The 24,458-nt window shown below is 31.0% G+C and overlaps 1 protein-coding gene across 5 annotated transcripts in view; it reads right to left on the minus strand.

Moving 5' to 3' along the window:
• Window positions 1-556: 556 nt before the first annotated feature.
• LOC114334477 (3-hydroxy-3-methylglutaryl-coenzyme A reductase) overlaps window positions 557-24,458 on the minus strand; it is a 490,400-nt gene continuing 466,498 nt past the window's right edge. For all 5 annotated transcript variants that reach the window (XM_050641423.1, XM_050641422.1, XM_050641420.1 and 2 more), the window contains one exon: window positions 557-3,220. In XM_050641423.1, coding sequence (XP_050497380.1) covers window positions 2,808-3,220 — 413 coding nt within the window. In that variant the 3' untranslated portion in view covers window positions 557-2,807. The remainder of the gene's footprint in view (window positions 3,221-24,458) is intronic.

The following is a 24,458-nucleotide window of genomic DNA, read 5'->3' on the forward strand; positions in this document are numbered from 1 at the left end:
TTAAACTCAAATAGCGACCTTACATTGTGTATGTATTGTTTATTAGTAAAAAATGACGTTATTAATCTCCTGCATATTTTGTTTAATGCATATTGCTGTCACCAAATTTATCAAAAAGAGTTGTTAGATTTAGATACCTGTACCAAGGAGTTTCACGAAAACTTTTTATTTGCTAATTTCTGTGATATATAAGTACAAAATGATTCAACATTCAAATAGAAGAATTTAAATATTAAGAGATAAAGTAAATACACTGGGAAGCAAATTCTAAATAGAAATATAATAAACGCATTTCTCTAGTAGTGATAAAGATTTAGTAAAACGAAATATTATGTAGTACCTTTCAAGATTTTTAGAAAACCGTATCTTAATCCTTTTACAAAGTCATTTGTATTTAAGTATGTAGTATCGTTAAATTTTGAGAGCTGAACATACTGAATAGCAGGTATAATAATTAAAAGTACAATAGATTGAAATTTATTAATATCTACCTGGGCCGAAAACTTAACCATACCATTCAAATACAAATGACTTTGTAATAAGCTTAAGATTAAGGTTTCTAAAATATTTTGATAGGTACTATACCTACTTAAGAAATTGAGAAGGAATTGATAAACTGCAAATGTGTCAAAATTAGTACGTCATGTAATATTACAAACATTAATACATATATGTTATAGTCAAAGCCCGAATTTCAGGCACCCCTAGGTTTGACTAGGCAATCCTCAGGTCTGACTGACGGTCTTAGTCAAAGCCCGAAATAAATTACAGTTTCGGCCTTTGACTAGTCAAACCTAGGAGAGACTAAGTTGGTCAGGCAAAGGTCGAAATTTAATTTGATGAAATCGGGGTTTGACTAGTCAAACCCCGATCAGCTAATAAAATGTCGTAATTTGTTAGATCAGGTTTAATAGAATGTCATTTTTTAATTTAAATGTTTATTATTTTTATATTGTCTTAATTAAAATAAAACTTTGTGTTTATTCTCACATGTTGAGGCATTATGGCATTTAGAGTTGCCCAATACGTTAGACCTTTTACACTTTCATAATTTTGAAGAACGTTTCTTATTGAAGTAGCATTTTATAAAGCTTTGTCCTCCAAATTTAGAATATTTTGTACTAATTTCTCTTAGAGACAGTTTAACGTCTGGAACATCTTCGAAGTTAAGAAAATTCTTTTTGCATTCTCCTATTTGATTTCTTGAAAAAGTGTGTTTGTTGTTTCGTATTTCATGCCAACTCTATATAAACCGTCAATTGTTCTATCTTCTATAATACCCAAAATATTTCGAGCATCTCCTTTGGCTCTGTCAAAGCTGGGGATAGGTATTGTTACAGTTTTTCAGATCGAAATTATAGGTTTGTGGTTTGTTGTACTTGCCACAAAGAGAGCTCATACATGCATAATTTGTAATCAGTTGGTATATGTTGTGTGTTCTGACAGCACACTTGGTGCATACTATGAACATTTTGAAAGAATAGTTACATGCATGCGTTGTGAACAGACAGAAACGATTAAAAGAAATAATGGAAAGATGATTGAAGGTATTCGTGCTCAGCCTAATGCTATAAAACAATTAAGTAAGTGAAAAAAATTCCTCCAATTTCGATCGGAAAAACTTTAACAAAACCTATCCCCAGCTATGATACAGCCAAAGGAGATGCTCGAAATATTTTGGGTATCATACAAGATAAAACAATTTTGACAGGTTATATAGAGTTGGTACGAAATATGGAAGAATAAACACACTTTTTTCAAGAAATCAAATTAAGAGAATGCAACGCGATTTTTTTTTTTAATTTCGAAGATGTTCCAGGCGTTAAGCTGTCTCTAAGAGAAAGTACAAAATATTCTAAATTTGGAAGACAAGGCTTTATAAAATGCTACTGCAATAAGAAATGTTTTTCAAAATTATGTAAGTGTAAAAGGCCTAACGTATTTTACAACTGCCATAGTGCCTCAAGATGTGAGAATAAACATTAATTGATTTATTTTAATTACGACAATATAAAAAATAATAAACATTTAAATTAAAAAATGACGTTTTATTAAACCTAATCTAAAAAATTACGACATTTTACTAGTTGATCGGGGTTTGACTAGTCAAACCCCGATTTCATAAAATTAAATTTCGACCTTTGCCTGACAAACTTAGTCTCTCCTAGGTTTGACTAGTCAAAGGCCGAAACTGTAATTTATTTCGGGCTTTGACTAAGACCGTCAGTCAGACCTGAGGATTGCCTAGTCAAACCTAGGAGTGCCTGAAATTCGGGCTTTGACTATAACATATATACTGTCACATCCACATCATTCAATTTGCCACTTCAACCGAAGCAATTAACATGTATTACCGATACCAATAACACGACAATAAGCAAAGCTTATGACTATACTTTTACTAAAACAGATTAACAATTACTGCAGTTCACTTAGTTTTTGATCCTCAAAAAAATATTCATCATTCATAAAGTTACCTTAAATTTCAACACAAAAACAAAACGAGTTGGTTCTTATAATATGCATATTACCTGTTATTCTATAGTTCGGGACACATTATTTTGAATATTGAATTAGTGTTAGGAAATGTAGACGTATCACCAACAACCAGTCTTGTATATTCTTTGAATTGTGCCAATAAAACATAAACAGTAATACATGTCACGTTGCTATTATTGTTACGTTATTATTTTTCACCAACATCACTAACAGTCTGTGGTCTATAAGACTAGATATCTCATCATAGTTTCTTTAAAACATCTATTGCAGACACCGCAATGCATCTATTTCAACTTGTAAAATCTTTATTAAAAGGAATCTTTGCAAGGAGGGAGCAGAAAATCTTTACTTTTCACATGCGTAGACTGGAAGGTTGAATTTTCAGGTAGTAGTGTAGTTGATCTGTTGTGTCTTAGATGACTTCTGACGAGGTGACCAGCAGCCAATGCTGCCATCAGTGAAAGCTCTCCAGCCAGAACTAGACCGCAAACTATTTTCGCCAGTTGGTTGGCATTTTCCCCAGGACTTTCTGAGTTTGCTCCTTTTACGCCCAACATTTCAAGACAAGCTGCTTGAGCTGGAAGGACTGTACCTCCTCCAATGGTTCCTATCTCAATAGAAGGCATCGTGCACGTTATGTAGAGATCCTCTCCATTCGAACCCCATGGTTCCATCAAGGTCATACAGTTACTGCTACTTACATTTTGTGCTGGATCTTGACCTGGAAAAAATTAGGTATTTATTTATATTTTAATAATGTAAATCCTTTGTAATATAATTACATGTTACAGGAAGTAAAGGAAGATTTACATAGGGCAGGAATTAGAGACTGGCAGGGAGGGGATAGAAAGAAATGGAGAAGCATAGCCAATAGTATCGAATAGCAGACTGGGGCTGATCCCCAAAAAATATGGATCTAGATAGCTTTTTAGCGACTCAACCCCACATGCGATATTTAGCCATTAAAAGAAAATATATACAGGGTGGTTCATCTTATTCGCCTCGGTTTTTGTACGGAAAACCACTTGATATTTAAAAAAAATTTCTTCACAGAAATATACACGGCCTTTAATACTACAATCTAAAAATTATGTGAATTATACAGGGTGCTCCAAAAAAGAGTGGTATATCAAAGTTATATTTTTTCTTATGGAATGCCCTATATCTAATGACATTATTGAATTGTCCTTAAAAAATAAGCTATACTTTCATAAGGGTTCGCTATACCTAAATACAGGGTGTTTTGATTTATTTCGATTTTTATAAAAATGTAAGGTTTTAGAAAAAAATAAATATCTACGAATCTAAGAAGCAGTAACAAATTATTTCTTGGATCTTAATAACATACTATTTAGCATACCTACTTAAACAGATGCTTATTGCAAAAAAAATTCTTACAGGGTGGTCAAAATATGAGATTGTTCTATTAACAAATTCAAGCTGTAATAACTTACTTATTTTAAATGGAACACCCTGTATCTTACTAGTCTATCACGTAGAATATTTACTTAGCTTTCAATTTGTATTAGGGTTTCCTATACCTATCTTTTTACAGGGTGGTCAAAATATTAGATTGTTTTATTAACAAATTCAAGCTGTAATAACTTACTTATTTTAAATGGAACACCCTGTATCTTACTAGTCTGTCGCGTAGAAAATTTACTTAGCTTTCAATTCTTATTAGGGTTTCCTATACCTATCTCCCCTCATTTTTTAAATATTTAAAGATTTCCTAATTTGTAAGCTTTAAAAATTAGAATTAAGTACCTATGTCGTGGTTATGTACAACACATCACCAACACCAGCAATATACTTAAATATCTTAGTCAAGATAGTTTCATTAATAAAATTCACATTCTTATCATTTAATCACACAGAGTGTTCTTATTTTAAATGACATACTCGATATTCTATTTTTTATAATGGAAGATATTTAAAATCTCTTCAATTCCATGTAAATATTCTCAATACACATGTTATTCTGTAAATATAAATTCCCATGTTATTCTGTAAATACCCATTTTTACACATTTTTGTACAATAGGCTCGTTTTCGTCAAAGTAGCCATTGCATTTAATTGTTTGTAATTGCGATTCAAAGATTCAAACAAAAAGTGGTGTTCTTAAATTTACTCAATAACCGTTGGGATAAGATATGGAAAATACTTATACGGAATGAAATATAATTTAAATACCTTCCAGAATGCGGCATCTAATATAGAGTATGCAGTTTAATATAAACATATTATTCAATGTCACATGTAGGCCAAAATCAACTAAAATAATACAACACTCTGTGTGATTACATGATAATGAAAATTTTATTAATGACAGTATCTTGTCTAAGTATATTGCCGGTGTTGGTGATGTGTTGTACATAAACACGACATAGGTACTTAATTCAAATTTTTAAAGCTTACTAAATTAGGAACTCTTTAAATATGTAAAAAATGAAGGGAGATAGGTATAGGAAACCCTAATTAGAATTGAAAGCTAAGTAAATTTTCTACGCGATAGACTAGTAAGATACAGGTTGTTCCATTTAAAATAAGTAAGTTATTACAGCTGGAATTTGTTAATAGAACAATCTAATATTTTGACCACCCTGTAAAAAGATAGGTATAGGAAACCCTAATAAGAATTGAAAGCTAAGTAAATTTTCTACGCGACAGACTAGTAAGATACAGGGTGTTCCATTTAAAATAAGTAAGTTATTACAGCTTGAATTTGTTAATAGAACAATCTAATATTTTGACCACCCTGTAAAAAGATAGGTATAGGAAACCCTAATACAAATTGAAAGCTAAGTAAATATTCTATCTACGTGATAGACTAGTAAGATACAGGGTGTTCTATTTAAAATAAGTAAGTTATTACAGCTTGAATTTGTTAATAGAACAATCTCATATTTTGACCACCCTGTAAGAATTTTTTTTGCAATAAGCATCTGTTTAAGTAGGTATGCTAAATAGTCTGTTATTAAGATCCAAGAAATAATTTATTACTGCTTCTTAGATTCGTAGATATTTATTTTTTTCTAAAACCTTACATTTTTATAAAAATCGAAATAAATCAAAACACCCTGTATTTAGGTATAGCGAACCCTTATGAAAGTATAGCTTATTTTTTAAGGACAATTCAATAATGTCATCAGATATAGGGCATTCCATAAGAAAAAATAAAACTTTGATATACCACTCTTTTTTGGAACACCCTGTATAATTCACATTATTTTTAGGTTGTAGTATTGAAGGCCCTGTATATTTATGTGAAGAAATTTTTTTAAAATATCAAGTGGTTTTCCGTACAGAAACCGAGGCGAATAAGATGAACCACCCTGTATAATTACATCTGCAACTGAAAAACTTAAAATGCCAAAAACAAGACAAAAATAGCTAAACTTAAAACCTATAATACGACAATCCTATCCGCTAAGGAAAGATCCTGGAGAGAATTCCGTGAAAACAAAAATTTATGTGAAAAGTGTAGGTGCCTAAAAGTGCACAAGAACAGAATCTTCAAAAGACATACCACCATTAATAAATCCGTCAGTTAAATTGCCCGACGGGACATATACGGACACAGAAAAGGAAAAGATCGCAATTGACTAGTTGTATAATAATAATAATGATCAAGCAAACTTTAGCCCAACCAGAACTGACTGACTAACCTCCAAAGTGATCTTTGGTTCTCATAAAGTCAGATCGGCTATTGAAACAAAACTGCGGGTCCGGATGGTATATTTCAATTCCAAAGAGGACTGGAAATAATTATGGGTCTCCTGATCACAATATTTAAAGCTAGTTATGCTCTGGGATACAATCCCAACGTTTGGAGAAGAGTAAGTGTGGCGCTTATTCCCAAACAAGGAAAAAAAGATAACATTTTAGCAAAATCATGCAGACCTATAAGTCTGACTACATTCATGTTGAAAACCATTGAAAAAATCTTGGACATTTCTGGAATGAATACGTATATCAAGAAAAATAATCTTAGTGAAAACCCACTGCACAAGCGTCAATGGGCGTATCAAGCAGGGAAATCAGGTGAAGCACAATCTGGTGCCGGAACTCGAAAGGAATTTACACCACAAGGAAGTCGCATTTACTGCATTTTTATACATATAAAAAGTTCCTTCTTCTTCTTTCCTATTGTATGTAGGCTTTAAAGCCTGTTTCTTCTTCATCATTAGCCTCCTAAATTGTTTAAATTATCGCACCGTCTTTTTCTTGGTGTGCCAATACTTCTCCGTCCATTTGGTGACTTCTCTCGTGCTATTCGTACTATCCCATTCTCTGCCATTCTACTAATGTGTTCGTTCCACTCCTGTTTCCGTTTTGTCACCCATCTATTATTAATCTCTTCTACATTGCATGATCTTCTTATGTTTTCGCTTCTCTCCCTATCCAACCGACTTTTCCCTGATATTCGTCGAAGTATTTTCATCTCTGTTGTTTCCAGTAGTCGTCTCGTTTTAGATGTGCCAGGTCTTGTCTTCGCCGTGTATGTCAATATAGGTCTAATTGCTGCTTTATTGATTCTTGCTTTTGTGTCTTGGCTTAGGTGTGTTTGTTCTTCCAGATTATGTCATTAAGAGATCCCGCCGCTTTACTTGCTTTTAATCTTTGTTGTCGTAGTTCCTCTTCAACATCTCCGTAACTGGTTATATCTATTCCCAGATTACTAAACCTCGCTTCCTGCTTTATTATTTTCCCATCAATTTCGAGTTTACATTGTAGTGGGTATTAAGATTGTGTCATACATTTGGTTTTTTCTGCTGATATTATCATATTGTATTTCTTGGCTGTTGTATTGAAGATGTTTGTTAATCTTTGGAGATCGTCTTCTGTCTCGGCGATTCATGCGGCGTCGTCTGCATAACATAATATTTGGATTTCTTTGTTCCCCATTCTGTAACCATGACCTTTACGTACTGCTTCTATTATTTCGTCCAGTATTATATTAAAGAGCAGTGGGCTTAACGAGTCACCTTGTCTGACTCCGTTTTGTACTGGTATAAACTGTGTTAGTTTTCCATTTATCTTTGCCTGTATTCGATTATGGAAGTAGATATTTTCGATGGTTTGTATAATATTGATTGATATGTTTCTTCTATACAGTAAGTGTAAGACGTCTCCAACTTGGACGCGATCGAAAGCCATTGTCAGGTCTATAAAACATAGATATGCTGGTTTATTGTACTCGATGGCCTTTTCTGTGATTTGTCTCAGTACAAATACGGTGTCTACGCAAGATATTCCGGATCTGAATCATTGTTGTTCATCTGATAAAGTTGTTAGTTTATTGATTTTGTTGGTTAGGACTTTTGTGGTTAGCTTAAGTTCGGTGTTCAGTAGGTTTATACCTCTATAATTGTTGGGGTCTTCTTTGTCTCCTTTCTTGAACATTGGTATCATTATGCTGTTTCTCCATGCGTCTGGTATCTTGCAGTGCAATATTACTTTTTGTATAAGTTTTGTCATCTCTAGGGTTATACTTTTATAATGACTAGGGGAAAATTTTCCAGTACTGTTGCGGATTAGATATAGACCAGGGCGCATCTGTAAAAATATTAGTACATTTGGACGCTGAGAGGTGACTCATATTTTTTTGCAGAAAGTGCTTGAAAATAACTCATATAATAATATTTAAGTTATCCTCCCACTCAAAAAGGTGCGGAACATTGTTTAAATAATCAAAATGTCAAAAAATGGAGGAAAAATTAGATTTTTTTATTCGTTTTTTGATTATAACTTTGAAAGTATTCATTTCTGAGAAAAGTTGTACTGACATAAAAGTTGCGCAATTAAAGTTCCTACAATATAGAATTCGTTAAAAATTTTAAAAATTCTCACCCTTGTTGCAAAATAGCAACAATTGAGAAAAAACGATACAAAAACAAGTATTCGCATTTTACGTTTTTAAACCTTTATGCTACACTTAGGACCTTCATATTTTACCAAGAGAAACTTTATGATATAAGAAAGCAATACTGTAAATTTCATTACGATCGGTTAAATAGATTTTGCAATCCAGCTTTCGCAAAAAAAATTAATTTTTTCATAATCTTGCAGGACTGAATATAAATTTTAATTTAACAGCAAGTTTAATTTTTTTTTACATATAGAAGAATACCGTATCTTTCATTTGCAATTTGCAAAATTAAAATCGGTTAACCACTACGGCGTCAGAAATTTTTTTAAATACACATTTTTTTTGGTGCTACGCGCAGGACAGCGGATAGTTTGCTCTGATTGGGCATTCCAATGACCTTTGATAATGATTGATAAATTTTAATTTTTAGTACCTACATTTCGCTATAAATAAATAAATTTGTTTATTGCGAAATAAAAACACATGCTCTGTCCTTTGAAATAACACTTTTTTTGGCAAAAACTTTCTTATATGTTCATATATTTTAAGAGAGAATAAAAATTTATTATTTTTAAACATATGCAACTAGTAGAAGGGCTATGTTTCTATGACTATAGGTATAGGGAAATCAATGTGTTAGAGAGAGAAGTACCTTCCCAATGAGTAAGAGTGAGATAGATGCTGACGTCACAAGTAATCTTCCATAATGGAATCTACCATAGTTATTTTCCGCTAGATGACACCAATCCGCCATTTTTATTCCATTTCAGTATTTTTAGATGGCGGCATAGCCAAAACGGCACTAAAGCATATCTCCGTTGTTATTGGTCCGATCGTGACATGTGAGGTATCATAGGAAAGGGGAGGAGGTAACGAATACGTTAACACAAAAAAAACAAAGATGCAGCATAGCCAAAATGGCACTAAAGCATATCTCCGTTGTTATTGGTCCGATCGTGACGTGTGAGGTATCATCGGAAAGGGGAGGAGGTAACGAATACGTTAACACAAAAAACAAAGATGGCGGCATAGCCAAAACGGCACTAAAGCATATCTCCGGTGTTATTGGTCCGACGTGTGAGGTATTGGAAAGGGGGGTGTTGGATCGTGACGTACAAAGGGATCGTTGGAAAGAAGCACGTTACATATACTATATTTTATCTACGACCATAACATAATATGTTATTTAAACCAATCACGTGCAGAAATCTAAGCATTACGAGTTGCATACTATATTTTATCTACGACCGTAACATATTCGGCATTTTTATTCCAATTCGCCATTTTTATTCAAATTCGCCATTTTTATTCAAATTCACCATTTTTAACCCAATTTTCCTTGACATTACATCGAAGAAATCTACCATAGTTTACCTATTAGCCGCTGGATGACGCCATTTTTAGTCAATTTTTATTCAAATTCGCCATTTTTATCCAATTTTCCTTGACATTACGTCGAAGAAATCTACCATAATTCAGCTATTATCCGATAGTTGGCGCTATACATCTCGTTAGCATTGGTCTGATTGGAGATTGTGGTACGTTAAAGGTGTGGGTAGTAACGAATATATTCATCGATATGAAAAAGAACTTCGACTGAGTTGACAAAGACAAAAAAAAATCTAGAAGGAAGATATTTAATAGAAAAAGATTGCAAATTTTCAAAGCAAAAGTCTTTTAGAGTAATTCGATTGAGAAAATTATATATACACAAGTAAAAAGAGAGGCATAGACAATAAAAGTTGTAGGTATGTAGTATCTAATGACAAAGACAAAAAAAATCTAGAAGGAAGATATGTAATAGAAAAAGATTGCAATTTTTCAAAGCAAAAGTCTTTTAGAGTAATTCGATTGAGAAAATTATATATACACAAGTAAAAAGAGAGGCATAGACAATAAAAGTTGTAGGTATGTAGTACCTAAACGGCTTAACGTAGAGAGGCATATATTTTATCTACGACCGTAACATAATTTATGTGTAAGCGATGGTGACATCTCATTAGCATTGGTCTGAGTGGAGATTGTGGTACGTTAAAGGTGTGGGGAGTATCGAATATGTTATTTAATCCATAAACTAACCGTTACGAGCTGCATACTATATTTTATCTACGGCCATAACATTTGGTGCCACCAATTCGCCATTTTTATTCCAATTCACCATTTTTATTCCATTTCAGTATTTTTAGTTAAACTCGCTATTTTTATTCCAATTTGTCCTGATACAGATATTACGTTGAAGGAATCTACCATAATTCGTTCTAAATGTGATCTCAAAATCCCATACATAAAACAAATTGAATTCATCGATATGAAAAAGAACTTCGACTGAGTGCATTATAAATGACAAAGACAAAAAAAATCTAGAAGGAAGATATTTAATAGAAAAAGATAGCAAATTTTCAAAGCAAAAGTCTTTTAGAGTAATTCGATTGAGAAAATTATATATACACAAGTAAAAAGAGAGGTATAGACAATAAAAGTTGTAGGCATGTAGTACCTAAACGGATTAACGTAGAGAGGCATAGACGTAAGGAGAGACGTGGACAATAAAAGTTGTAGACATGCCTAAATGGCGTAACGTAGAGAGGCATAGACAATAAAAGTTGTAGGTATGTAGTGCCCAACGGTATGGGCGCACAAAAAAATTTCCTAGATCTACTGACAAACTGGGCATTTCGCAACATCTAGCAACAGCGCCTCCCATAAGAGTCTGTGTATTAGAGTTAGATAGAAAATCAATTTTTCCCCAGATGCTGGGGGAAATTAAAAAAAAATTTAAGGTCCATTCTGCTCATTTTTGTCTCGTTTTGTGGTGGAGGCCCGACTTTTACGTCACGATTGGACCAATAAAACAGAAGATATAACTAATGCCCTTTTGGCTGTATCCTGAAAATACGTAACTAATGCCCCTGATAACGTATAAGATATAATAGAAGCAGTATTTTGATATGTCCAATCCATCCCTCTCTGAGAGATATGCGAGGTATCATGTGATTTAACAAATTGAATAATATAGAAAAAATAAACATAACATCATGCCATAAAGACATTAGATACAAATGATTTAACCACCAGACACAGAAAAATCAAATAGAGCAGAATGTTAAAAAGGAGTTCTGTATCTTCGGTCCTCTTGGTGCAATAGGGACATACGAATTCTCAAATGATACGATTTAACCAATAGAGTTCAGTGACAGAAAAATAAAATACATCATGTCAAAAGGGTCTTAGATACGTATTTTCCGTCCAATCGTAACTTACAGTACCTCAACCAATAAAATACAATGGCATAAAAATCAAATACATCAGCATGTCAAAAAGGCTTTAGTATTTTCTTTTCTACTGAGAAACATCCAAATCTTTCGTAAAATATTATACACGGGCGTTCTTTCTATATGTCCAAACTAGTAAACCTCTTATTTTTAACACGCAACTCTCAATATTTACATTATTTCTTCCTAGAAAATATCAGTGTATCAAAATGGAATACAAATATATGCAAACCACCAATTGCTAAATCTATCATTATATCGCTAATACCTAAAATACATATCAGATAAATTCTTTCGCTAAGTCCAAACCACCGATATTTCTCACATTATTTTCAAACCAGATTTAGAGTTCTAGTCAAGCATAAAAATCAAATACATCAGCATGTCAAAAGGGTTTTAGTATTTTCGTTTCTATTAAGAAACATCCAAACTTTTCGTATACTATCGTGTTGTATACTTTTGTACACTATTGGTTTTTATAATTTGTTTAAATTTTTTTAATAAATGTAGCAATAACTTCGAAATTATGGCATTTAGTTGTAGGGAAAATAACATGAAAAATAATCAGTATTTCTTTAGGACTTCAAAACTCAAATAACGACTTCTTGTCCTATTAGAAATACGGAATTGGATTTCCAGAAAAACGGAAAATCTGACAACAATGTAATTGTCACTATAATATAGACCGCCTCAGAAAATTCATACCCATCAAAATCTATAAAAATCTTGCAAGCCGTTTCCGAGATAATTGAGTGTTTCCATACATAAAACTCACTCTGTATGCAAACCAGATTTAGAGTTCTAGTCAGACATAAAAATCAAATACATCAGCATGTCAAAAGGGCTTTATTATTTTCGTTTTTACTGAGAAACATCCAAATCTTTCGTACTCTATTATACACAGGCGTTCTTTCATTATATCCAAACTAGTAAACCTCTTATTTTTACCATGCAACTCTCAATATTTACATTATCTCTCCCTAGGTGCAAAATGTCAGTATATGAAGCATAAATATATGCAAGCCACTAATTGCTAAATCTATCATTATATCGATAATACCTACAATACATATCAGATAAATTCTTTCGCTAAGTCCAAACCACCGATATTTCTCATATTATTTTCAAACCAGATTTAGAGTTCTAATCAGTTGGAGAATACAAATTTTTGTTATAAAGTACGTTTTAAATGTGATCTCAAATAAAATCCCATGCATAAAACAAATTGAATTCATCGATATGAAAAAGAACTTCGACTTAGTGCAATATAAATGACAAAGACAAAAAATATATCTAAAAGGAAGATATCTAATAGAAATAGGTCGCAAATTTTCAAAGCAAAAGTCTTTTAGTATAATTAGAGTAATCCGATTGAGAAAATTACTTATTATGGGTATACACAAGTTAATAATAAGCAAAAAATCGAACTTCTATTGATCCAATCAAAAAAAATCAAATACATTTGTACTATGAGAATGATCTCCGAAAGGGAAATCGATAGGTCAAAATAAACTAATTTTAAAGTAAAAATGTGGCTTATTCACAATAAAAATAATAAATAATAAATTTTCTTGCGCTCCTTATTGTTTTACGAAAGATACAAAAAAAAACACGAAAAATACACGATACGTAGGTAGAAAATAATGTCATTATTAATTATGACTTAATCATTCTTTCGAATGTTTTTAGTACGCATGACTCTAAGAATTTACCCTGGTATGATTCTGGTTTCGAAGGATCTTTGGACGGTTTTAAAATAATTCGAACTAGGTGTCGAAGGATCTTTGGACGGTTTTAAAATAATTCGAACTAAATATATTCTTACCAACCATCTGGAAACTTAAGGTGTGTGTCGATATAATTCTTTATTTGCACTAACGCCATTACTACAATCGGAAATTTTCTTAATCATTCTATAAGTACAGTATTTTAATTGCATTTTAAACAGGTTTCTAATTCACTTATGGAAAAATTAGAATTAGAATCAGAATCAGATTAGAACTTTCATATTGTGATACATTTGTATATGGAAGAAAATAATACGGTATGTATAAGATACAAAATTCAAGCATTGGAAAAGCCATACAAGAGGCACACCAAATTCAAAAATCTTGACTATTTCGTCTAAACATGAATTAAAATTTCTAGTTCTATCTTCTAGCTTCTCATCCAGCTTGAAATAGGATATTAGTATTCATATTTATTATTTCAAAATTTTAAGATATCGTGTCTTTTGTTGTAGGTATACTGTCACATTTTCAATACATATTACCCAATTTTTACTTACCCATCATCGAGTTAATTTATAAATGCAATAAGTAACTCCTTAAGATATGCTTTCAAAAAACGCTACCAACCAATCTCCTTCATATTGGCTAGTTTCAAATGTATTTCTACAATTACACCATTATTTGCCGAAATATTTTAAAGCAGTGTTGACAACGTCTAAAAAACTGTACATAATTTGGTACATAAATATCAAAAATGATGATCAAAATTGCTTTTATTAGATGATTATTAGCTCTCTTTATCCAGCTTAACAAAATGAGAAAAGTGCTCTGCACAAGAGATCTAAGGTTAGAGCTAAGAATAAGGTTGGCTAGGTGCTACGTTTTCTCGACTCTGTTTTACGGAATGGAAGCTTGGACCTTGAATGCTGCATCAATGAAAAAACTGGAATCATTCGAGATGTGGGTATATAGAAGAATTCTAAAAATATCATGGACAGAACACGTCACAAACAAAGAGGTTCTGAGAAAGATGAACAAAGAAATGGAAGTCTTAAATACAATTAAAACCAGAAAATTGGAATATCTCGGACATATTACACGTGGAGAGAGATACAACTTGCTCCAACTCATTATGCAGGGAAAGATTCAAGGAAAAAGAAGCATAGGGAGACGCAGAATATCGTGGCTGCGCAACCTGAGAGAATGGTACGGATGTACATCAAACGAACTTTTCAGAGCAGCTGTCTCCAAGGTCCGAATAGCTATGATGATTGCCGACCTCCGTCGCGGAGATGGCACTTGAAGAAGAAGATCCAGCTAAAATAAAATAAATAAAGAACTTACATCGTCATATCCATATACTGTTTTGAAAACCGAGGACTTGGAAGCTCCAATAAGTCATAACTCGAAGTTTGAAATAGTAAATAGTATATCAGTGAATGTTTATGCTTTGGAATTAAATCAAGTTAAGGAAAAATAATTTTACGAATTAGTGCCTGCTTGCCTAAACAAAACAAACTTGATAGACATGTAAATTTGAATCTTATTCAGGATAAATATTTTCTAAAATTAAATGATTACCTACGACTCTCATCGTAGTGACGATGGAAATATTGAAATAAAATATCATTACTTCTGGAAAAAAAGGTGTCTAGGTTGTTACACTATATAACCAAAAAAGAAAACTAATTCACCCAGATTTATTGGAAAAATTTACTGTTTCACCGTATCATTAAAATCTTACAAAAAAAGAAATATCGAATTAAATAAACAATACATAATAGAACTAAGAAGTAAATTACGAATATCAGAGTGCATGAGATACGAAATAAACATCTTACAAGCAAAACTATCGATACAACAAATACATATTATATACATTATTCACTTGAAAATTTTAAAGTAATGTTGGCTGAATGTCCAAGAAACTGAGTATATTTAGCCTCTTTTACAATATTTCTGAAAAACTTCAACGAATTTGTCTATTTAGCGAAAAAAAAAATCTAATTCACGCAGTTTTATCGGAAAACTTTGCTATTTACCATTTTTATTCACTGTCTTTTTAATCTGTTGAGTAACATCTTTAATTTATTTTGATTTTTAAGAAGTTTTCTAACCTCCTCTAATTACGATTTTTTGTAGAATTTGGACTGGTTGTATTGAATTATGATAGGTATGTGTATCTGATTACGCAATAATTTCAAAGAGACATTCTTTGTAGCTTAGTATAAATTGGTCTTCTAATACTAAAATATTATAAAAAAATAATAGAGTAAAGCAATACAGGAGACTTAAAAAAGGTTTAAAATCTCATGAAATCTTGTTTATTTAGTCTAAACATGAATTAAAATTTATATTGTTCATACTTATTATTTCAAGAATTTTAAGATCGTTTCTAATTATCCATCATCCAGTTAATTTATAAATTATGAAATAGGTATCACTATGATATATTATGCAGCAATAACTATGTTTTCAAAAACTATACCAACCAATCTCTTTCATTCTGACGATGTATTTATACAATTACAACATTATTTACTTAAAAAGTTTAAAGCAATGTTGGCTGAATGCCCAAAAAACTGAGTATATTTAGCCTATTTTACAATATTTCTGAAAAACTTCAACGAATTTTTCTATTTACCGAAAAAAAAATCTAATTCACACAGTTTTATTGGAAAAATTTACTATTTCACCATTTTATTCACTGTCTTTTTAATCTGTTGAGTAACATCTTTAATTTATTTTGATTTTTATGAAGTTGTCTAACCTCGTGTAATTACGATTTTTTTGTAGAATTTGGATTGGTTTTATAGGATTATGATAGGTATGTGTATCTGAAAACACAATAATTCCAAAGAGACATTCGTTGTAGCTTAGTGTAAATTGGTCTTCTAATACTAAAACATTATAAAACATAATAGATTAAAGTAATACAGGAGACTTAAAAAAGTGTTAAAATCTCATGGTACAAAAAAGAAAATGTCTCGAGTGTGAATTTAAAAATGGAGTTACTACAAAAAAGAAGATGGTACATACCTTTGAATATTAAAAAATATTTGAAAAATTTTAATTTTTTTTGTAGATTGTGTAGTTAATACTAAAAATTAGTAAGGAAATAAAAATGATTATAAATTAAAAAAATCTTCGACGTTTGTTCTTAGAGCATGTGAAACATTAATAATTACCAAAAAATTTCAGTAGGTACCTTTAAATATTAAAAGTATTTGAAAAATTTTAATTTTTGTAGATTGTGTAGTTAATACTAAAAAATTAGTATGGAAATAAAAATACATATCAATTAAAAAAAATCTTCAGCGTTTGTTCTTAGAGCGTAGTTCGAGTATGCCCGAACTTTCCCGATCCCCAATATATCTACTTCTTCTTGTAGTGCTCATCCATTTTGGATGTTGACGATTATCCTAGAAATATATACTTTGCATACTAATGTACTGAAAAGATTTGTAGTTGTTGTGCTGCACCACATATATAGATTTTTTAGCCAGAAAATCCTTCACCTTCCTGGTTTTCTTCTACTTTTCTCTGTAAAATTAGTTGCAGCAGTTCATATCTTCGCTCTTTCTTACAATGTGTCGGATGTATTCGATTTTAACTGTTTTATTGTGGGTACCAGCTCTTTTTCTTTTTTAATTCTTAATAAAATAATCTAATTAGTTATGTGATCTGAGTAAGATATATACAAAAATAAGAAAAAAATGTTTTATTTCTTTGGAATAAAATAAAAAAGCCAAGTTGGTTGACTGGTTTAAAGTATTGCAGTGCAGGGGATTTGAACCTATGATCCAACACTTACTTATTTTCAATGCAATGTAACAAAGTCTTAAATCGCTCGACCAACGTGGCTTTGGAACTTTGCTCTAAAAAACAACGATGATATTCACATGTTATGACATTCCTATTGACAATAAAAAGAAATAAAATGTTTTTCAAATAATATTTTATTCAAAATACTGTTATTTAGAGTGTGAGCTTTATGATTATAAATAAAAAAATCTTTGACGTTTGTTCTTAGAGCATGTGAAACATTAATAATTACCAAAAAATTACGGTACCTTTAAATATTAAAAGTATTTGAAAAATTTTAATTTTTGTAGATTGTGTAGTTAATACCAAAAATTAGTGTGGAAATAAAAATAAATATCAACTAAAAAAAAATTTTCAGCGTTTGTTCTTAGAGCGTAGTTCGAGTATGCCCGAACTTTCCCGATTTCCCAATATTAGCTGTGAGTTTTGGCTTAGGATACCCATATAAAAAGCATGGAAAACGAAAAGTTTCAGCGTTTGTTCTTAGAGCGTAGTTCGAGTATGCCCGAACTTTCCCGATTTCCCAATATTAGCTGTGAGTTTTGGCATAGGATACCCATATAAAAAGCATGGAAAACGGAAAGTTTACCTTGGACAAGTGACGGCGTCACTTGTCCAAGGTAAACTTTCCGTTTTCCATGCTTTTTATATGGGTATCCTATGCCAAAACTCACAGCTAATATTGGGAAATCGGGAAAGTTCGGGCATACTCGAACTACGCTCTAAGAACAAACGCTGAAACTTTTCGTTTTCCATGCTTTTTATATGGGTATCCTAAGCCAAAACTCACAGCTAATATTGGGAAATCGGGAAAGTTCGGGCATACTCGAACTACGCTCTAAGAACAAACGCTGAAAATTTTTTTTTAGTTGATATTTATTTTTATTTCCACACTAATTTTTGGTATTAACTACACAATCTACAAAAATTAAAATTTTTCAAATACTTTTAATATTTAAAGGTACCGTAATTTTTTGGTAATTATTAATGTTTCACATGCTCTAAGAACAAACGTCAAAGATTTTTTTATTTATAATCATAAAGCTCACACTCTAAATAACAGTATTTTGAATAAAATATTATTTGAAAAACATTTTATTTCTTTTTATTGTCAATAGGAATGTCATAACATGTGAATATCATCGTTGTTTTTTAGAGCAAAGTTCCAAAGCCACGTTGGTCGAGCGATTTAAGACTTTGTTACATTGCATTGAAAATAAGTAAGTGTTGGATCATAGGTTCAAATCCCCTGCACTGCAATACTTTAAACCAGTCAACCAACTTGGCTTTTTTTATTTTATTCCAAAGAAATAAAACATTTTTTTCTTATTTTTGTATATATCTTACTCAGATCACATAACTAATTAGATTATTTTATTAAGAATTAAAAAGAAAAAGAGCTGGTACCCACAATAAAACAGTTAAAATCGAATACATCCGACACATTGTAAGAAAGAGCGAAGATATGAACTGCTGCAACTAATTTTACAGAGAAAAGTAGAAGAAAACCAGGAAGGTGAAGGATTTTCTGGCTAAAAAATCTATATATGTGGTGCAGCACAACAACTACAAATCTTTTCAGTACATTAGTATGCAAAGTATATATTTCTAGGATAATCGTCAACATCCAAAATGGATGAGCACTACAAGAAGAAGTAGATATATTGGGGATCGGGAAAGTTCGGGCATACTCGAACTACGCTCTAAGAACAAACGCTGAAGATTTTTTTTAATTGATATGTATTTTTTATTTCCATACTAATTTTTTAGTATAACTACACAATCTACAAAAATTAAAATTTTTCAAATACTTTTAATATTTAAAGGTACCTACTGAAATTTTTTGGTAATTATTAATGTTTCACATGCTCTAAGAACAAACGTCGAAGATTTTTTTTAATTTATAATCATTTTTATTTCCTTACTAATTTTTAGTATTAACTACACAATCTACAAAAAAAATTAAAATTTTTCAAATATTTTTTAATATTCAAAGGTATGTACCATCTTCTTTTTTGTAGTAACTCCATTTTTAAATTCACACTCGAGACATTTTCTTTTTTGTACCATGAGATTTTAACACTTTTTTTAAGTCTCCTGTATTACTTTAATCTATTATGTTTTATAATGTTTTAGTATTAGAAGACCAATTTACACTAAGCTACAACGAATGTCCTCTTTGGAATTATTGTGTTTTCAGATACACATACCTATCATAATCCTATAAAACCAATCCAAATTCTACAAAAAAATCGTAATTACACGAGGTTAGACAACTTCATAAAAAATCAAAATAAATTAAAGATGTTACTCAACAGATTAAAAAGACAGTGAATAAAATGGTGAAATAGTAAATTTTTCCAATAAAACTGTGTGAATTAGATTTTTTTTTTCGGTAAATAGAAAAATTCGTTGAAGTTTTTCAGAAATATTGTAAAATAGGCTAAATATACTCAGTTTTTTTGGGCATTCAGCCAACATTGCTTTAAACTTTTTAAGTAAATAATGTTGTAATTGTATAAATACATCGTCAGAATGAAAGAGATTGGTTGGTATAGTTTTGAAAACATAGTTATTGCTGCATAATATATCCATAGTGATACCTATTTCATAATTTATAAATTAACTGGATGATGGATAATTAGAAACGATCTTAAAATTCTTGAAATAATAAGTATGACAATATAAATTTTAATTCATGTTTAGACTAAATAAACAAGATTTTCATGAGATTTTAAACCTTTTTTAAGTCTCCTGTATTGCTTTACTCTATTATTTTTTTATAATATTTTAGTATTAGAAGACCAATTTATACTAAGCTACAAAGAATGTCTCTTTGAAATTATTGCGTAATCAGATACACATACCTATCATAATTCAATACAACCAGTCCAAATTCTACAAAAAATCGTAATTAGAGGAGGTTAGAAAACTTCTTAAAAATCAAAATAAATTAAAGATGTTACTCAACAGATTAAAAAGACAGTGAATAAAAATGGTAAATAGCAAAGTTTTCCGATAAAACTGCGTGAATTAGATTTTTTTTTTCGCTAAATAGACAAATTCGTTGAAGTTTTTCAGAAATATTGTAAAAGAGGCTAAATATACTCAGTTTCTTGGACATTCAGCCAACATTACTTTAAAATTTTCAAGTGAATAATGTATATAATATGTATTTGTTGTATCGATAGTTTTGCTTGTAAGATGTTTATTTCGTATCTCATGCACTCTGATATTCGTAATTTACTTCTTAGTTCTATTATGTATTGTTTATTTAATTCGATATTTCCTTTTTTTGTAAGATTTTAATGATACGGTGAAACCAGTAAATTTTTTCCAATAAATCTGGGTGAATTAGTTTTCTTTTTTGGTTATATAGTGTAACAACCTAGACACCTTTTTTTCCAGAAGTAATGATATTTTATTTCAATATTTCCATCGTCACTACGATGAGAGTCGTAGGTAATCATTTAATTTTAGAAATATTTATCCTGAATAAGATTCAAATTTACATGTCTATCAAGTTTTGTTTTGTTTAGGCAAGCAGGCACTAATTCGTAAAATTATTTTTCCTTAACTTGATTTAATTCCAAAGCATAAACATTCACTGATATACTATTTACTATTTCAAACTTCGAGTTATGACTTATTGGAGCTTCCAAGTCCTCGGTTTTCAAAACAGTATATGGATATGACGATGTAAGTTCTTTATTTATTTTATTTTAGCTGGATCTTCTTCTTCAAGTGCCATCTCCGCGACGGAGGTCGGCAATCATCATAGCTATTCGGACCTTGGAGACAGCTGCTCTGAAAAGTTCGTTTGATGTACATCCGTACCATTCTCTCAGGTTGCGCAGCCACGATATTCTGCGTCTCCCTATGCTTCTTTTTCCTTGAATCTTTCCCTGCATAATGAGTTGGAGCAAGTTGTATCTCTCTCCACGTGTAATATGTCCGAGATATTCCAATTTTTCTGGTTTTAATTGTAATTTAAGACTTCCATTTCTTTGTTCATCTTTCTCAGAACCTCTTTGTTTGTGACGTGTTCTGTCCATGATATTTTTAGAATTCTTCTATATACCCACATCTCGAATGATTCCAGTTTTTTCATTGATGCAGCATTCAAGGTCCAAGCTTCCATTCCGTAAAACAGAGTCGAAAAACCGTAGCACCTAGCCAACCTTATTCTTAGCTCTAACCTTAGATCTCTTGTGCAGAGCACTTTTCTCATTTTGTTAAGCTGGATAAAGAGAGCTAATAATCATCTAATAAAAGCAATTTTGATCATCATTTTTGATATTTATGTACCAAATTATGTACAGTTTTTTAGACGTTGTCAACACTGCTTTAAAATATTTCGGCAAATAATGGGTGTAATTGTAGAAATACATTTGAAACTAGCCAATATGAAGGAGATTGGTTGGTAGCGTTTTTTTGAAAGCATATCTTAAGGAGTTACTTATTGCATTTATAAATTAACTCGATGATGGGTAAGTAAAAATTGGGGTAATATGTATTGAAAATGTGACAGTATACCTACAACAAAAGACACGATATCTTAAAATTTTGAAATAATAAATATGAATACTAATATCCTATTTCAAGCTGGATGAGAAGCTAGAAGATAGAACTAGAAATTTTAATTCATGTTTAGACGAAATAGTCAAGATTTTTGAATTTGGTGTGCCTCTTGTATGGCTTTTCCCAATGCTTGAATTTTGTATCTTATACATACCGTATTATTTTCTTCCATATACAAATGTATCACAATATGAAAGTTCTAATCTGATTCTGATTCTAATTCTAATTTTTCCATAAGTGAATTAGAAACCTGTTTAAAATGCAATTAAAATACTGTACTTATAGAATGATTAAGAAAAATTTCCGATTGTAGTAATGGCGTTAGTGCAAATAAAGAATTATATCGACACACACTTAAGTTTCCAGATGGTTGGTAAGAATATATTTAGTTCGAATTATTTTAAAACCGTCCAAAGATCCTTCGACACCTAGTTCGAATTATTTTAAAACCGTCCAAAGATCCTTCGAAACCAGAATCATACAGGGTAAATTCTTAGAGTCATGCGTACTAAAAACATTCGAAAGGAATGATTAAGTCATAATTAATAATGACATTATTTTCTACCTACGTATCGGTGTATTTTTCGTGTTTTTTTTTGTATCTTTCGTAAAACAATAAGGAGCGCAAGAAAATTTATTATTTTATTATTTTTATTGTGAATAAGCCACATTTTTACTTTAAAATTAGTTTATTTTGACTATCGATTTCCCTTTCGGAGATCATTCTCATAGTACAAATGTATTTGATTTTTTTTTGATTGGATCAATAGAAGTTCGATTTTTTGCTTATTATTAACTTGTGTTATACCCATAATAAGTAATTTTCTCAATCGGATTACTCTAATTATACTAAAAGACTTTTGCTTTGAAAATTTGCGACCTATTCTCTATTAGATATCTTCCTTTTAGATATATTTTTTGTCTTTGTCATTTATATTGCACTAAGTCGAAGTTCTTTTTCATATCGATGAATTCAATTTGTTTTATGCATGGGATTTTATTTGAGATCACATTTAAAACGTACTTTATAACAAAAATTTGTATTCTCCAACTGATTAGAACTCTAAATCTGGTTTGAAAATAATATGAGAAATATCGGTGGTTTGGACTTAGCGAAAGAATTTATCTGATATGTATTGTAGGTATTATCGATATAATGATAGATTTAGCAATTAGTGGCTTGCATATATTTATGCTTCATATACTGACATTTTGCACCTAGGGAGAGATAATGTAAATATTGAGAGTTGCATGGTAAAAATAAGAGGTTTACTAGTTTGGACATAATGAAAGAACGCCTGTGTATAATAGAGTACGAAAGATTTGGATGTTTCTCAGTAAAAAACGAAAATAATAAAGCCCTTTTGACATGCTGATGTATTTGATTTTTATGTCTGACTAGAACTCTAAATCTGGTTTGCATACAGAGTGAGTTTTATGTATGGAAACACTCAATTATCTCGGAAACGGCTTGCAAGATTTTTATAGATTTTTGATGGGTATGAATTTTTCTGAGGCGGTCTATATTATAGTGACAATTACATTGTTGTCAGATTTTCCGTTTTTCTGGAAATCCAATTCCGTATTTCTAATAGGACAAGAAGTCGTTATTTGAGTTTTGAAGTCCTAAAGAAATACTGATTATTTTTTCATGTTATTTTCCCCTACAACTAAATGCCATAATTTCGAAGTTATTGCTACATTTATTAAAAAAATTTAAACAAATTATAAAAACCAATAGTGTACAAAAGTATACAACACGATAGTATACGAAAAGTTTGGATGTTTCTTAATAGAAACGGAAAATACTAAAACCCTTTTGACATGCTGATGTATTTGATTTTTATGCTTGACCTAGAACTCTAAATCTGGTTTGAAAATAATGTGAGAAATATCGGTGGTTTGGACTTAGCGAAAGAATTTATCTGATATGTATTTTAGGTATTAGCGATATAATGATAGATTTAGCAATTGTGGTTTGCATATATTTGTATTCCATTTTGATACACTGATATTTTCTAGGAAGAAATAATGTAAATATTGAGAGTTGCGTGTTAAAAATAAGAGGTTTACTAGTTTGGGACATATAGAAAGAACGCCCGTGTATAATATTTTACGAAAGATTTGGATGTTTCTCAGTAGAAAAGAAAATACTAAAGCCTTTTTGACATGCTGATTGTATTTGATTTTTATGCCATTGTATTTTATTGGTTGAGGTACTGTAAGTTACGATTGGACGGAAAATACGTATCTAAGACCCTTTTGACATGATGTATTTTATTTTTCTGTCACTGAACTCTATTGGTTAAATCGTATCATTGAGAATTCGTATGTCCCTATTGCACCAAGAGGACCGAAGATACAGAACTCCTTTTTAACATTCTGCTCTATTTGATTTTTCTGTGTCTGTGGTTAAATCATTTGTATCTAATGTCTTTATGGCATGATGTTATGTTTATTTTTTCTATATTATTCAATTTGTTAAATCACATGATACCTCGCATATCTCTCAGAGAGGGATGGATTGGACATATCAAAATACTGCTTCTATTATATCTTATACGTTATCAGGGGCATTAGTTACGTATTTTCAGGATACAGCCAAAAGGGCATTAGTTATATCTTCTGTTTTATTGGTCCAATCGTGACGTAAAAGTCGGGCCTCCACCACAAAACGA

The sequence above is a fragment of the Diabrotica virgifera genome, chromosome 10 (assembly GCF_917563875.1).
Source record: "Diabrotica virgifera virgifera chromosome 10, PGI_DIABVI_V3a".
Lineage (NCBI taxonomy): Eukaryota > Metazoa > Arthropoda > Insecta > Coleoptera > Chrysomelidae > Diabrotica > Diabrotica virgifera.